Genomic DNA, 17542 nt, shown 5'->3' with positions numbered 1-17542 from the left:
TTAGCACTGGCCGTGGATAGCAGAGGGCATGCACAGGCACTGGCCTTGGCTGGGATGGCAGGTGGCATTTACACTGGCTGGGAAGATGTGAAGGCACTGGCACTGGCTGGAATAGCAGAGGGCACAAGGACTGGAGTGGTACTGGGTATTGGATCAGATAACAGTGGTCACAAACATGGGATGGGATTGGCACTGGTCACAAGATCTGGGGTGCGGTAGCACTGGCACTGTGCTAGGAGCGTGTGGCTGGTCTGTGATGTGCAGGGTACCCATGGGGTTACTCTAACCCGGTCTCTGGATGTTTTTTGAGCAGCTTGGCTGAAAACCTGATCAGCAACCCGGGGGCGAAGGCAATTGCTCGGTCACTGATGGTGAACCGTTCCCTGTCTGCTTTGGAGTGAGTACTTACTACTGAATTTGTTCAGCTGATTCCCTCTCCTTTCACCATGTTTCACCCACTCACTGTTTCCCCACAGCCTGAGGAGCAACTCCATCGGACCCAAAGGAGCCAAGGCACTTGCTGATGCCTTGAAGATCAACCAGGGCCTGACCTCCCTCAAGTGAGTGAGTCTATGGACAGGGAGGGGAGGGTGAAGTGTAAGAGGAGGAAGGGGGCTGGTGAGGAGGGAAAGGAGAAGGACTGACTTCTCTGCTCAGTTTGTGCAGCTTCCTGTGGTGGTTGTGCTGTCTGCCTCTCATATCATGTGTGGTTTGAATAGAACTGAGCCGGATATGCGATATCTGATCAACCGAAAGAACAACTAAAGGTTTGCACCACACCTCTTATGGTGATAGACCGGAAATATACAGTGTTAAGCAATCAGTAAGATTGAAAGAATGCAAAGAACATTTATAAGAATGTTGCCAGGACTCCATGATAGAAAAAGTAGAATAGTTTAGGACTTTAATCTCTGGAGTGTAGGAGAAAGAGGGGAGATTTGATAGATATACAAAATTATGAGGGGTATAGGTAGACCATAGGACATAGGAGCAGATTGTCCCATTAAGTCTGCTCTGCTATTCCATTGTGGCTGATTTATTAACCCTCTCAACCCCATTCTCCTGCCTTCTCCCCGTAACCTTTGACGCCCTGACTAATCAAGAACCTCACCTCCACTTTCATCCAGAGGGTGATGAGAGTGTGGAATGAGCTGCCAATCTAAGTGGTGAATGTGGGCTCAACATTCAACTGATGCTTGGATAAGTACATGGATGGGAGGGATAGGCAGGACTATGGAACAGGTACGGGTCAATGGGACTAGGCGGAATACAAGTTCAGCATGAATAAGAAGGGCTGAAGGGCCTGTTTTGGTGCTGTAGTGTCCTATGACTCTTCTGCTTCCACTTTGACACCCTAGCTCTATTACAGATGTTCCCCATTCTCTCTGTACCCTCCATCATCTCCTTCTTTCAGCTTCTTTGACCAACTCCTTGACCAGAAAGCCCTGACTCTTTCTCCCGACCTGCCCATGGATGATAGCTGACCTGGCCTGTCTGGTTGCACCTGGATCAGAAGGGTAGTCCATCAACTGCCACACTCACACTACTAACGTGCACCTTCTGCTCCCTGCAGCCTTCAGAATAATTTTGTCGGTGAAGATGGAGCGAAGTTTATAGCTGAGGCGCTTCACGTCAATCGGAAGCTGACCATTCTGAAGTAAGTCTTCCATTCATTGGCCATCTCCTGAATCCCACATTCAGTACAGTAATTTAAAATTCTTTGGCATTTCCAAATGAGAGGATCTGTCCAGGGACAAGCATGTAAGTGCCATGACAAAGAAGGCACAGCAGCATCTCTACTCCCTTAGAAGTTTGCACAGATTTGGCATGTCAACTAAAGCTTTGACAAATTGTTTTAAATGCACGATGGAGAGTATATTGACTGGTTGCATCACAGCCTGGTATGGAAACACCAATGCCCAGAAATGGAAAAGTACACAGGAAGTGATGGATGCAGTCCAGTCTATCACAGGCAAAGCCCTCCCCACCATTGAGCACATCTACAAGGATCGCTGCCACAAGGAAGCAGCATCCATCATCAAGGACCTCCTCCATCCAAGTCATGCTCTCTTCTCACTACTACCATTGAACAGAAGGTACAGGAGCCTCAGGTCTCACACCCCCAGGCTCAAGAACAGTTAATACCCTTCAACCAGAGCTTACTGAATCAGAACACTAAAATGATTCCACAACCCAGACTTCACTTACAAGGATTCTATAATTCCTGTTTTCAGTATTATTTAATTTTTATTTGCATTATTTGTCTTCTTGTGTACATTGTATTGTGTACATTGGTTGTTTGTCAGAAGTTGGTTGTTTTTCATAAATTCTATTGTATTTCTTTATATTTCTGTAAGGGTAATAAATTTACTTTGACTTTGACTTCCTTGCAGGTGGTTCTTCTGGTGCTGGTGAATCTGGTCCTTAGAGGGCGATACTGAATATCAGCAACCCCTCCCTCCTTGACCCACCATAACCTGCCACTGGTCACTTGGCCACAAAGTGAGGCTGGGATCTGGTGGGTCCCAGATTCCTGATGAACAGAGAGTGAATCTCATCACTTCTACTGCTCCAGGGCTCGGATAGCTAGATCTGGGCAGTTGGGCATCGGGGAGGACTGTCCTGACGGGGGTCCACAAGACCATAAAACACAGGATCAGAATTAGGCCATTCAGCCCATCGGGTATCTCTAAATTTTATTTTGATTCAGAGATACAGCAGGGTAACAATCCTTTCCAGCCCAGTTACACCCACGTACATCCAACCTGTACACCTTTGGACTGTGGGAAGAACCTGGAGCACCCAGAGGAAACCCACACGGTCACAGGGAGAACGTACTGGAATGTGTGGCAACATTTGTGGGCTGCCCCCAGCACATCTTTAGGAGTGTTGGTTGTAAATTCAAATGACACAGTTCACTGTATGGTTCGATGTACATGGGAGAAATAAATCTGACCAGAGTTTGGCCACATAGCCCAGGCACTAAAGGGAAAATGAGCCACTGTTTTATTCACTGTGACCCAGCAGATCAGGCTTGGCTGTGAAGCCCTTTGGGACACACAAGTGTCTTCCCCTCCTTCGCACATCCGCAGGTCACCCGCATCCTGGCTTGGAAATATATCCCTGGTCCTCCCTGGGTCTAAATCATCAAAGTCTCTCCCTGGCAGCGCAATGGGAGCCACTTACCCACAGAGACAGCGGGAGGCAACCCTCCTCCAACAATTGCTGAAAACACCTGAACCCAGGAGTGAATCACAGATCCTGTCTCTCTTTTCAGCCTTCAGAAGAATTCCATCAACCATGAAGGAGCAAAACGGATTGCAAGTGCCTTGAAACGTAACGGGAGCCTAAAGGAGCTAAAGTGAGTCCCAGCAAAGGGTCAGAATCTCACTGTTAGTTCAACAGATGCTGAAATAATTCCTACTCTAGTTAACCTACCCTAGACCCCTCACTGCCTATTCACTGCCTCATTACCCAGTCACAATCAGTCCTCCTCTGCATCACCCTATCACCATCAAACCCTTGTTCTCATCACTCAACCACCATCAGCCCCTCCACCTCACCACCCAATCACCATCAGCCCCTCCACCTCACCACCCAATCACCATCAGCCCCTCCACCTCACCACCCAATCACCATCAGCCACTCCACCTCACCAACAATCCCATCCACACCACATCTTCATTGCCCAATCACCATCAGTCTCTGCACTTCACCACCCAATCACCATCATCCCCTCTAGGTATGTACTACCTGAGCCAGGGTGTGATTTGATACCTGTTCTGTGCCCTGTTTTTCAGCCTGTCCAGTAACTGTATTGGTGATATTGGAGCGAGTGCAATAGCTGAAGCCTTGAAAGTAAACAGAAGTCTTGCCACCCTGAAGTAAGTGCCTGGATACATCCTCTATCAGTATCCATCGTTTAAATAATCTGGTTCTTGAGAGATGTTGTTTATCCTAGGACCAACTTCAGGGGGATGGTATAGTGAAGGGGAGGGTTCCCTGGTCCACCCCAGTGTGAGTGGGGCAGGGTGGAGGGGAGGTTCCCCAGAACCGGGCCTGGTCCACCCCAGTGTGAGTGGGGCAGGGTGGAGGGGAGGTTCCCCAGCACCAGGCCTGGTCCACCCCAGTGTGAGTGGGGCAAGGTGGAGGGGAGGTTCCCCAGCACCAGGCCTGGTCCACCCCAGTGTGAGTGGGGCAAGGTGGAGGGGAGGTTCCCCAGCACCAGGCCTGGTCCACCCCAGTGTGAGTGGGGCAGGGTGGAGGGGAGGTTCCCCAGCACCGGGCCTGGTCCACCCCAGTGTGAGTGGGGCAGGGTGGAGGGGAGGTTCCCCAGCACCGGGCCTGGTCCACCCCAGTGTGAGTGGGGCAAGTTGAAGGGAGGTTCCCCAGCACCAGGCCTGGTCCACCCCAGTGTGAGTGGGGCAAGGTGGAGGGGAGGTTCCCCAGCACCAGGCCTGGTCCACCCCAGTGTGAGTGGGGCAAGGTGGAGGGGATGTTCCCCAGCACCAGGCCTGGTCCACCCCAGTGTGAGTGGGGCTATGGTGGAAGTGAGGTTCCCCAGCACCAGGCCTGGTCCACCTCAGTGTGAGTGGGGCAGGGTGGAGGGGACGTTCCCCAGCACCGGGCCTGGTCCACACCAGTGTGAGTGGGGCAAGGTGGAGGGGAGGTTCCCCAGCACCAGGCCTGGTCCACCCCAGTGTGAGTGGGACAAGGTGGAGGGGACGTTCCCCAGCACCAGGCCTGGTCCACCCCAGTGTGAGTGGGGCAAGGTGGAGGGGAGGTTCCCCAGCACCAGGCCTGGTCCACCCCAGTGTGAGTGGGACAAGGTGGAGGGGAGGTTCCCCAGCACCGGGCCTGGTCCACCCCAGTGTGAGTGGGACAAGGTGGAGGGGAGGTTCCCCAGCACCGGGCCTGGTCCACCCCAGTGTGAGTGGGACAAGGTGGAGGGGAGGTTCCCCAGCACCAGGCCTGGTCCACCCCAGTGTGAGTGGGACAAGGTGGAGGAGAGGTTCCCCAGCACCAGGCCTGGTCCACGCCATTGTGAGTGGGGCAAGGTGGAGGGGAGGTTCCCCAGCACCAGGCCTGGTCCACCCCAGTGTGAGTGGGGCAAGGTGGAGGGGAGGTTCCCCAGAACTGGGCCTGGTCTACCCCAGTGTGAGTGGGACAGGGTGGAGGGGAGGTTCCCCAGCACCAGGCCTGGTCCACCCCAGTGTGAGTGGGGCAAGGTGGAGGGGAGGTTCCCCAGCACCAGGCCTGGTCCACCCCAGTGTGAGTGGGGCAAGGTGGAGGGGAGGTTCCCCAGCACCAGGCCTGGTCCACCCCAGTGTGAGTGGGGCAGGGTGGAGGGGAGGTTCCCCAGCACCAGGCCTGGTCAACCCCAGTGTGAGTGGGGCAGGGTGGAAGTGAGGTTCCCCAGCACCAGGCCTGGTCCACCTCAGTGTGAGTGGGGCAGGGTGGAGGGGAGGTTCCCCAGCACCGGGCCTGGTCCACCCCAGTGTGAGTGGGGCAAGGTGGAGGGGAGGTTCCCCAGCACCAGGCCTGGTCCACCCCAGTGTGAGTGGGACAAGGTGGAGGGGACGTTCCCCAGCACCAGGCCTGGTCCACCCCAGTGTGAGTGGGGCAAGGTGGAGGGGAGGTTCCCCAGCACCAGGCCTGGTCCACCCCAGTGTGAATGGGGCAAGGTGGGGGGGAGGTTCCCCAGCACCAGGCCTGGTCCACCCCAGTGTGAGTGGGACAAGGTGGAGGGGAGGTTCCCCAGAACCGGGCCTGGTCTACCCCAGTGTGAGTGGGACAGGGTGGAGGGGAGGTTCCCCAGCACCAGGCCTGGTCCACCCCAGTGTGAGTGGGACAAGGTGGAGGGGAGGTTCCCCAGCACCAGGCCTGGTCCACCCCATTGTGAGTGGGGCAAGGTGGAGGGGAGTTCCCCAGCACCAGGCCTGGTCCACCCCAGTGTGAGTGGGGCAAGGTGGAGGGGAGGTTCCCCAGCACCGGGCCTGGTCCAACCCAGTGTGAGTGGGGCAAGGTGGAGGGGAGGTTCCCCAGTACCGGGCCTGGTCCACCCCAGTGTGAGTGGGGCAAGGTGGAGGGGAGGTTCCCCAGCACCAGGCCTGGTCCACCCCAGTGTGAGTGGGACAAGGTGGAGGGGAGGTTCCCCAGCACCGGGCCTGGTCCACCCCAGTGTGAGTGGGGCAAGGTGGAGGGGAGGTTCCCCAGCACCAGGCCTGGTCCACCCCAGTGTGAGTGGGACAAGGTGGAGGGGACGTTCCCCAGCACCAGGCCTGGTCCACCCCAGTGTGAGTGGGGCAAGGTGGAGGGGAGGTTCCCCAGCACCAGGCCTGGTCCACCCCAGTGTGAATGGGGCAAGGTGGGGGGGAGGTTCCCCAGCACCAGGCCTGGTCCACCCCAGTGTGAGTGGGACAAGGTGGAGGGGAGGTTCCCCAGCACCAGGCCTGGTCCACCCCAGTGTGAGTGGGACAAGGTGGAGGGGAGGTTCCCCAGCACCGGGCCTGGTCCACCCCAGTGTGAGTGGGACAAGGTGGAGGGGAGGTTCCCCAGCACCAGGCCTGGTCCACCCCTGTGTGAGTGGGACAAGGTGGAGGGGAGGTTCCCCAGCACCAGGCCTGGTCCACCCCATTGTGAGTGGGGCAAGGTGGAGGGGAGGTTCCCCAGCACCAGGCCTGGTCCACCCCAGTGTGAGTGGGACAAGGTGAAGGGGAGGTTCCCCAGCTCCCAGCCTGGTCCACCCCAGTGTGAGTGGGACAAGGTGGAGGGGAGGTTCCCCAGCACCAGGCCTGGTCCACCCCAGTGTGAGTGGGACAAGGTGGAGGGGAGGTTCCCCAGCACCGGGCCTGGTCCACCCCAGTGTGAGTGGGACAAGGTGGAGGGGAGGTTCCCCAGCACCAGGCCTGGTCCACCCCAGTGTGAGTGGGACAAGGTGAAGGGGAGGTTCCCTGGACCTTCCCCAGCACCAGGCCTGGTCCACCCCAGTGTGAGTGGGACAAGGTGGATGGGAGGTTCCCCAGCACCAGGCCTGGTCCACCCCAGTGTGAGTGGGACAAGGTGGAGGGGAGGTTCCCCAGCACCAGGCCTGGTCCACCCCAGTGTGAGTGGGGCAAGGTGGAGGGGAGATTCCCCAGCACCAGGCCTGGTCCACCCCAGTGCGAGTGGGACAAGGTGGAGGGGAGGTTCCCCAGCACCAGGCCTGGTCCACCCCAGTGTGAGTGGGGCAAGGTGGAGGGGAGGTTCCCCAGCACCAGGCCTGGTCCACCCCAGTGTGAGTGGGACAAGGTGAAGGGGAGGTTCCCCAGCACCAGGCCTGGTCCACCCCAGTGTGAGTGGGACAAGGTGGAGGGGAGGTTCCCCAGCTCCCAGCCTGGTCCACCCCAGTGTGAGTGGGGCAAGGTGGAGGGGAGGTTCCCCAGAACCGGGCCTGGTCCACCCCAGTGTGAGTGGGGCAAGGTGAAGGGGAGGTTCCCCAGCACCAGGCCTGGTCCACCCCAGTGTGAGTGGGGCAAGGTGGAGGGGAGGTTCCCCAGCACCAGGCCTGGTCCACCCCAGTGTGAGTGGGACAAGGTGGAGGGGAGGTTCCCCAGCACCAGGCCTGGTCCACCCCAGTGTGAGTGGGGCAAGGTGGAGGGGAGGTTCCCCAGCACCAGGCCTGGTCCACCCCAGTGTGAGTGGGGCAAGGTGGAGGGGAGGTTCCCCAGAACCGGGCCTGGTCCACCCCAGTGTGAGTGGGACAAGGTGAAGGGGAGGTTCCCTGGACCTTCCCCAGCACCAGGCCTGGTCCACTACCATGTGAATGGGGTATCAGGAGTGGGGCAGTGTGAGAGTAGGGAACCAGCTACAGCCAATTATCTGGAATAGTTCACCATGGAAAAAGGCTGACTTTAATGGTATCAGAAGAGATGTGGCAAGTGTGGATTGGGACAGGATGTTTTCTGACAAAGATGTACTTGCTAAGTGGGAGGTCTCCAAAAGTGAATTTTTGAGAGTATGAAGCTTGTATATGCCTGTCAGAATAAAAGGTAACGATAACAGGTCTAGGGAGCCTTATTTTACAAGAGGCATTTAGACCCTGGTGAAGAGGAAAAAAGGAGGTGCATAGCAGGTATAGGCAGGTAGGAACAAATGAGGTGTTTATGGAGTATAGGAAATGCAAGAGAACACAAGAAATAAATCAGGAGGGTTAAAAGAAGGCATGAGGTTGCCCTGGAAGACAAGGTGAAGGTAAGGGATTCCACTGATATGTTGAGAGCAAAAGGATTACAAGGGGCAAAATTGGTTCTCTGGAAGACCAGAATGATAATCCATTTGTGGAATGGGGGATATCTTAAATAGATTTTTCGCATTCGTATTTACTCAGGAGTTGAACACAGTCCACAGAAGTGAGGCAAAGCAGCTTTGACTTCATGAACCCTGTACAGATTACAAAGGAGGAGATGTTTGCTGCCCTGAGGTGAATAAGGGTGGATAAATACCCAGGGCCTGACAAGGTGTTCCCTTGGACCCTGTGGGAATTGTGCTGAAACTGCTGGGGCCCAAGCAGACATAATAAATCTTCCTTAGGGACAGATGAGGTACTGGAAGATGGAAGGATAGCTTGTGTTCCACTGTTTAAGAAGAGCTCTAAGAATAATCTCAGGAAATTATTGGCCAGTGAGCCTGACATCAGCAGTGGGAAAGATATTGGAAGGTGTTCCATAGGACTAGGTATAAGTATTTGGGTAGACATGGACTGATTAGGGATAGTCGGCATGGCTTTGTGCATGGTAGGTCATATCAAACCAGTCTTATAGAGTTTTTTGAAGATGTTACCTGAAACGTAGATGAAGGCAAGGCAGTGGATGTTGTCTACATGAACTTTAGCAAGGCACTTGACAAGATCCCATATGGGAAGTTAGACAAGAAGTTTCAGATGGGTGCAGTAGGTCCCCCTCAGATGGTGTACACCAGTTCTGAAAGAGGTGGCTGAAGAGACTGTGGAGGCATAAGTAATGATCTTTCAAGAATCACTAGGTTCTGGAGTAATTCCAAAGACGGGAAAATTGGAAACGTCACTCCTCACTTCAAGAAGGGAGAGAGGCAGAAGGAAGGAAATTATAGGCCATTTAGTCTGACCTCAGTGGTTGGGAAGATGTTGGAGTTGATAGTTAAGTGTGTGATTTTCAGAAGGCCTTTGATAAGGTGCCACATATGAGGCTGCTTAACAAACTACAAGCCCATGGCATTACAGGAAAGATTCTAGCATGGATAAAGCAGTGGCCGATTTGCAGGAGGCAAAGAATAGGAATAAAGGTGGCCTTTCCAGTTGGCTGCTGGTGATTCAAGGTGATCCACAGGGGCTGCGTTGGGACTGATTCTTTTTATGTTATATGTCAATGGTTTGGATGATGAAATTGATGGCTTTGTTGCAAAATATGCAGATGATAAGAAGATGGGTGGAGAGACAGGTGGTTTTGAGGAAGTAGAGAGGCATCAGAAGGACTTAGACTGGTTAGAAGAATGGGCAAAGAATTGGCAGATGGAGTGTCAGGAATTGTATTGTCATGCAGTTTGGTAGAAGAAATTAAAGTGTTAACTCTTTTCTAAATGGAGGTAAGATGCAAAGAATGGAGTCACAAAGGGACTTGGGAGTCTTGTGCAGTCTATGGTGAGGAAGGCAAATGCAATGTTACCATTCATTTCAGGAAAACTAGAATATAAAAACAAGGAGGTAATGTGACTCTAATACACTAAATAAAACACTGGTGAGGCCTCACTTGGAGTATTGTGAGCAGATTTGGGTCCCTTATCTTAGAAAGAATATGATGAAACTGGAGAGGGTTCAAAGGAGATTCATGAAATGATTCCAGGGTTGAATGGTTTGTCATATGAAGAGCATTTGATGTCTTTGGGTCTGTATTCACTAGAATTCAGAAGAATGAGGGGTGACCTCATTAAAACCTATTGAATGGTGAAAGGCCTTGATGGAGTGGAAGTGGAGAGGATGTTTCCTATGGTGGGAGAGTCTAAGACCAGAAGACACGACCTCAGAATAGAGGAGCATCCATTTAGAACGGACATGAGGAAGCATTTCTTCAGCCAGAGAGTGGCAAATTTGTGGAATTTGTTACCACAGTCATTTGTGGAGGCCAAGTGTTTATGTATATTTAAGGGAATGGTTGATGGATTCTTGTTTGGTCGGGGTATGAGGGGATATGGGGAGAAGGCAGGAGATTGGGGCTGAGAGGAAAAATGGATCAGCCATGATGGAATGGTGGAACAAATTTGATGGGCCAAATGGCCTAATTCTGCTCCTATACCTTCTGGTCTTTCAACCCCTTTCCTATTCAAATGTCTTGTTAAGTTATTTTGGATCCATTTCTGACTTTTCCCTGTAACCTTCGATACCCTAATCAAGAACCTACCGAACTGCTTTAAATATGCCCAATGACTTAGCCTCGACAGCTTTCCACAGATTCACCACCTTCCGGCTAAAGGAATTCCTCCTCCTCTCTGTTCCAAAGTGGGGCTGTGCTCTTTGGTCCTATATATCCTCTCCACATCCAGGCTGTTTTGATATTCAATGGGTTTCACTCTTCTAAACTTCAGTGAGTACAGGTCCAGAGCCATCAAACGCTCCTCAAATATTAACCCTTCCATTTCCAGATTAATTTTTGTGAACTTTCTCTGGGCCCTCTCCAATGCCAGCATATCCTTTCATGGATAAGGGGCCCAAAACTGCTCATAATACTCCGAGTGCCATCTGACCAGTGCCTTATAAAGCTGTGGCATTACATCCCTGCTCTTATATTCTTTTCCTCTTGACATGAATGTTAACATTGCATTTGCCTTACTCACCACCGACTCAACCTGCAAGTTAACCTTTAGGAAATCCTGCACAGACTCCCAAGTCCCGTTGAATTCTCTTCTCAATTAAAAAAATAGTAGACATTTTTATTCCTTCTACTCTTGCCTCTTTGCCTCATAATCTGCCTCAGTGTTAGACTGCTTGTTGCTTAGAGCTGTGAATGAGGAGAAATGGTCTGTTACCTGTGGGAATTGTCCACAGATCATGTACATTGATTGCTGTGTGTGTAATACAGACTATATGGAGTTCACATTCTCACTGATTGAGGAGAAACGGTCTGTAACCTGTGTGAATTGTCCACAGATCATGTGCATTGATTGCTGTGTGTGTAATACAGACTATATGGAGTTCACATTCTCACTGATTGAGGAGAAACGGTCTGTTACCTGTGGGAATTGTCCACAGATCATGTGCATTGATTGCTGTGTGTGTAATACAGACCATATGGAATTCACATTCTCACTGATTGAGGAGAAACGGTCTGTAACCTGTGTGAATTGTCCACAGATCATGTGCATTGATTGCTGTGTGTGTAATACAGACTATATGGAGTTCACATTCTCACTGATTGAGGAGAAACGGTCTGTTACCTGTGGGAATTGTCCGTAGATCATGTGCATTGATTGCTGTGTGTGTAATCCAGACCATATGGAGTTCACATTCTCACTGATTGAGGAGAAACGGTCTGTTACCTGTGTGAGTTGTCCATAGATCATGTGCATTGATTGCTGTGTGTGTAATACAGACCATATGGAGTTCACATTCTCACTGATTGAGGAGAAACGGTCTGATACCTGTGGGAATTGTCTATAGATCATGTGCATTGATTGCTGTGTGTGTAATACGGACCATATGGAGTTCACATTCTCACTGATTGAGGAGAAACGGTCTGTTACCTGTGGGAATTGTCCACAGATCTTGTGCATTGATTGCTGTGTGTGTAATACAGACCATATGGAGTTCACATTCTCACTGATTGAGGAGAAACGGTCTGTTACCTGTGGGAATTGTCCACAGATCTTGTGCATTGATTGCTGTGTGTGTAATACAGACCATATGGAGTTCACATTCTCACTGATTGAGGAGAAACGGTCTGTAACCTGTGTGAATTGTCCACAGATCATGTGCATTGATTGCTGAGTGTGTAATACAGACCATACAGAGTTCACATTCTCACTGATTGAGGAGAAACGGTCTGTAACCTGTGGGAATTGTCCACAGATCATGTGCATTGATTGCTGAGTGTGTAATACAGACCATACAGAGTTCACATTCTCACTGATTGACTCTGACTTGTGTACTTTCCTTCCTGCAGCCTCCAGAGTAACTCCATCAGTAACAACGGTGCGACTGCATTGACAGCAGCCCTCAAGCTCAATGAAGGCCTCATCGACCTGAGGTAACTCTGCAGATGCGAGGCCTGATCTGGGATCCTTTCTCAGTGGGCTCTGGGCAGAAGAGTGACCTGTTGTTGACTGTCACTGAATGAGGAGTGCTGACAGAATCCATAAGATATAGGAACAGAATTAGACCATTCATCCCATCAAGTCTGCTCTGCCATTATTATCATGGCTGATTTATTATCCTCCTCAACTTCATTCTCCTGTCTTCTCCCCATTGCCTTTGACACCCTGACTAATAAAGAACCTACCAACCTCTGCATTAAGTATACTCAATGTATACTCAATGGCCTCCACAGCCATCTGTGGCAATGAATTGCACAGATTCACAATCCTCTGGCTAATGAAATTCCTTCTCATCTCTGTCCTGAAGGGACTTCCTTCTTTTCTGAGGCTGTGCCTCTGGTCCTACACTCTCCCACTATTGGAAACATCCTCTCCATATCCACTCTATCTAGTCCTTTCAATATTCGATAGATTTAAATGAGATCCCCCCCTTCATTCTGGTAAATGCCAGTGAATACAGGCCCAGAGGCTTCAAACACTCCTCATACAATAACTCTTTCATTTCTGGTCTGGAATCATTCTCGTGAACCTCCTCTGGCCTCTCCAATGCCAGCACAACTTTTCCTAGATAAGGGACACAAAACTGTTCACAGTACTCCAAGTGAGGACTGACCAATGCATTGTAAAGCCTCCATGCCTTATGAAAATCCTTTGTGTAAATGTTGCTGGGAGTAAAAGATCAGAGTGCATGATACACAGACTCAGAGTTGCATCTCTGTAATATTCCTTAACTCTGTTCTTGAGCAAAGGAGGCCAAAAAACACAGATGCCATAAATCTGGGATAACAGAAAATGATGGAATTCTCTGCAGGTCAGCCAGAGAGACACAGGCAAAAAGGAGGAGTTAATATTTCATCCAAGCAGATTATCTCCGCTGTCAGATGCCCTTATTCAGGTTTGTTAGGGCAACGGAGTTCCATGTTAACTAAGCTGATGGTACGGTGGATAGCACCAATGTCTCACAGTTCCAGAGATCCGGGTTCAATCCCGCTCTCCACTGCCCGCGTGAAATTTGAATGTTCTCCCTTCTCCACATCTCAAGGATGGGTTGGTCAGCCATGGTAAATCTCCCTGTCAATAGACAATAGGTGCAGAAGTAGACCATTTGGCCCTTCGAGCCTGCACCGCCATTTTGAGATCATGGCTGATCATCTACTATCAATATGCCGGTCCCTGCCTTGTCCCCATATCCCTTGATTCCCCTATCCATAAGATACCTATCTAGCTCCTTCTTGAAAGCATCCAGAGAATTGGCCTCCACTGCCTTCCGAGGCAGTGCATTCCAGACCCCCACAACTCTCTGGGAGAAGTTTTTCCTTAACTCTGTCCTAAATGACCTACCCCTTATTCTCCAACCATGCCCTCTGGTACTGGACTCTCCCAGCATCTGGAACATATTTCCTGCCTCTATCTTGTCCAATCTCTTAATAATCTTAAATGTTTCAATCAGATCCCCTCTCAATCTCCTTAATTCCAGCGTGTACAAGCCCAGTCTCTCTAACCTCTCTGCGTAAGACAGTCCGGACATCCCAGGAATTAACCTTGTGAATCTACGCTGCACTTCCTCTACAGCCAGGATGTCTTTCCTTAACCCTGGAGACCAAAACTGTACACAATGCTCCAGGTGTGGTCTCACCAGGGCTCTGTACAAATCCAAAAGGATTTCCTTGCTCTTGTACTCAATTCCCTTTGTAATAAAGGCCAACATTCCATTAGCCTTCTTCACTGCCTGCTGCACTTGCTCATTCACCTTCACTGACTGATGAACAAGGACTCCTAGATCTCTTTGTATTTCTCCCTTACCTAACTCTACACCGTTCAGATAATAATCTGCCTTCCTGTTCTTACTCCCAAAGTGGATAACCTCACTTATTCACATTAAATGTCATCTGCCAAGTATCTGCCCACTCACTCAGCCTTTCCAAGTCACCCTGAATTCTCCTAACATCCTTATCACATGTCACACTGCCACCCAGCTTAGTATTATCAGAAAACTTGCTGATGTTATTCTCAATGCCCTCATCTAAATCATTGATGTAAATTGTAAACAGCTGTGGTCCCAATACCGAGTCCTGTGGCACCCCACTAGTCACCACCTGCCATTCCGAGAAACACCCATTCACCGCTACCCTTTGCTGTCTTTCTGCCAGCCAGTTTTCTATCCATGTCAATATCTTCCCCCCAATGCCATGAGCTCTGATTTTACCCACCAATCTCCTATGTGGGACCTTATCAAATGCCTTCTGAAAATCGAGGTACACTACATCCACTGGATCTCCCTTGTCTAACTTCCTGGTTACATCCTCGAAAAACTCCAATAGATTAGTCAAGCATGACTTGCCCTTGGTAAATCCATGCTGGCTCGGCCCAATCCTATCACTGCTATCTAGATATGCCACTATTTCATCTTTAATAATGGACTCTACCATCTTCCCCACCACCGATGTTAGGCTGACAGGTCGATAGTTCTCTGTTTTCTCCCTCTCTCCTTTCTTAAAAAGTGGGATTACATTAGCCATTCTCCAATCCTCAGGAACTGATCCTGATTCTAAGGAACATTGGAAAATGATTACCAATGCATCCGCAATTTCCAGAGCCACCTCCTTTAGTACCTTAGGATGCAGACCATCTGGACCTGGGGATTTGTCAACCTTCAGTCCCATCAGTCTACTCATCACCGTTTCCTTCCTAATGTCAGTCTGTTTCATTTCCTCTGTTACCCTATGTCCTTGGCCCATCCATACATCTGGGAGATTGCTTGTGTCTTCCTTAGTGAAGACAGATCTAAAGTACTTATTAACTTCTTCTGCCATTTCTCTGTTTCCCATAACAATTTCACCCAATTCATTCTTCAAGGGCCCAACATTGTTCTTAACGATCTTCTTTCTCTTCGCATACCTAAAAAAGCTTTTGCTATCCTCCTTTATATTCCTGGCTAGCTTGCATTCGTACCTCATTTTTTTCTCCCCGTATTGCCTTTTTAGTTAAGTTCTGCTGTTCCTTAAAAATTTCCCAATCATGTCTTCCCACTCATCTTAGCTCTGTCATACTTCCTCTTTTTTAATGCTATGCAATCTCTGACTTCCTTTGTCAACCACTGTGGCCCCTTTCACCCCTTTGAAATCTTCTTTTTCCGGGGGATGAACTGATTTTGTACCTTGTGCATTATTATTTGAATACCTGCCATTGCTGTTCCACTGTCTTTTCTGCTAGGATATCCATCCAGTTAACTTTGGCCAGCTCCTCCCTCATGGCTCCATAGTCTCCTTTGTTCAACTGCAACACCGACACCTCCGATCTGCCCTTATCCTTCTCAAATTGCAGATAAAAACTCATCATATTACGGTCACTACCTCCTAATGGCTCCTTTACTCCAAGATTGCTTATCAAATCCTGTTCATTACACAACACTAATTCCAGAATAACATATAATATATAATAATCATAGCACAGAAACAGGCCATCTCGGCCCTCCTAGTCCGTGCCGAACTCTTAATCTCACCTAGTCCCACCTACCCGCACAGCCCATAACCCTCCATTCCTTTCCTGTCCATATACCTATCCAATTTTACCTTAAATGACACAACTGAACTGGCCTCTACTACTTCTACAGGAAGCTCATTCCACACAGCTATCACTCTCTGAGTAAAGAAATACCCCCTCGTGTTTCCCTTAAACTTCTGCCCCCTAACTCTCAAATCATGTCCTCTTGTTTGAATCTCCCCTACTCTCAATGGAAACAGCCTATTCACATCAACTCTATTTATCCCTCTCAAAATTTTAAATACCTCGATCAAATCCCCCCTCAACCTTCTACGCTCCAATGAATAGAGACCTAACTTGTTCAACCTTTCTCTGTAACTTAAGTGCTGAAACCCAGGTAACATCCTCGTAAATCGTCTCTGCACTCTCTCTAATTTATTGATATCTTTCGTATAATTCGGTGACCAGAACTGTACACAATATTCTAAATTTGGCCTTACCAATGCCTTGTACAATTTTAACATTACATCCCAACTTCTGTACTCAATGCTTTGATTTATAAAGGCCAGCGTTCCAAAAGCCTTCTTCACCACCCTATCTACATGAGACTCCACCTTCAGGGAACTATGCACTGTTATTCCTAGATCTCTCTGTTCCTTTGCATTCCTCAATGCCCTACCATTTACTCTGTATGTTCTATTTGGATTATTCCTGCCAAAATGTAGAACCTCACACTTCTCAGCATTAAACTCCATCTGCCAACATTCAGCCCATTCTTCTAACCGGCATAAATCTCCCTGCAAGCTTTGAAAACCCACCTCATTATCCACAACACCTCCTACCTTAGTATCATCTGCATACTTACTAATCCAATTTACCACCCCATCATCCAGATCATTTATGTATATTACAAACAACATTGGGCCCAAAACAGATCCCTGAGGCACCCCGCTAGTCACCGGCCTCCATCCCGATAAACAATTATCCACCACTACTCTCTGGCATCTCCCATCTAGCCACTGTTGAATCCATTTTATTACTCCAGCATTAATACCTAACAACTGAACCTTCTTAACTAACCTTCCATGTGGAACTTTGTCAAAGGCTTTGCTGAAGTCCATATAGACTACATCCACTGCCTTACCCTCGTCAACATTCCTCGTAACTTCTTCAAAAAATTCAATAAGGTTTGTCAAACATGACCTTCCAGCACAAATCCATGCTGGCTACTCCTAATCAGATCCTGTCTATCCAGATAATTATTAATACTATCTCTAAGAATACTTTCCATTAATTTACCCACCACTGATGTCAAACTGACAGGTCTATAATTGCTAGGCTTACTTCTGGAACCCTTTTTAAACAATGGAACCACATGAGCAATACACCAATCCTCCGGCACAATCCCCGTTTCTAATGACATCTTAAAGATCTCCGTCAGAGCTCCTGCTATTTCTACACAAACTTCCCTCAAGGTCCTGGGGAATATCCTGTCAGGACCCGGAGATTTATCCACTTTTAAATTTCTTAAAAGCGCCAGTACCTCCACCTCTTTAATTGTCATAGGTTCCATAACTTCCTTACTTGTTTCCCACACCTTAGACAATTCAATATCCTTCTCCTTAGTGAATACCGAAGAGAAGAAATCATTCAAAATCTCTCCCATCTCCTTCGGTTCCACACATAGCTGACCACTCTGATTCTCTAAGGGGCCAATTTTATCCCTCACTATCCTCTT

At 49.5% G+C, this 17542-nt stretch overlaps 1 protein-coding gene across 1 annotated transcript in view; it reads left to right on the top strand.

Annotated features, from left to right (window-relative positions):
* The window catches only part of nlrc3 (NLR family, CARD domain containing 3), a 112980-nt gene that overhangs the window by 77871 nt on the left and 17567 nt on the right, over positions 1-17542 (top strand). Inside the window, exons 6-11 of the mRNA XM_059978842.1 lie at positions 314-397; positions 477-560; positions 1574-1657; positions 3278-3361; positions 3801-3884; positions 12171-12254. Coding sequence (XP_059834825.1) covers positions 314-397; positions 477-560; positions 1574-1657; positions 3278-3361; positions 3801-3884; positions 12171-12254 — 504 coding nt within the window. The remainder of the gene's footprint in view (positions 1-313; positions 398-476; positions 561-1573; positions 1658-3277; positions 3362-3800; positions 3885-12170; positions 12255-17542) is intronic.

Source organism: Hypanus sabinus, chromosome 9 (genome assembly GCF_030144855.1).
Source record: "Hypanus sabinus isolate sHypSab1 chromosome 9, sHypSab1.hap1, whole genome shotgun sequence".
NCBI lineage: Eukaryota > Metazoa > Chordata > Chondrichthyes > Myliobatiformes > Dasyatidae > Hypanus > Hypanus sabinus.
Note: the sequence above shows the minus strand (reverse complement) of the source record. Positions and strands in the feature narration are given on the sequence as shown.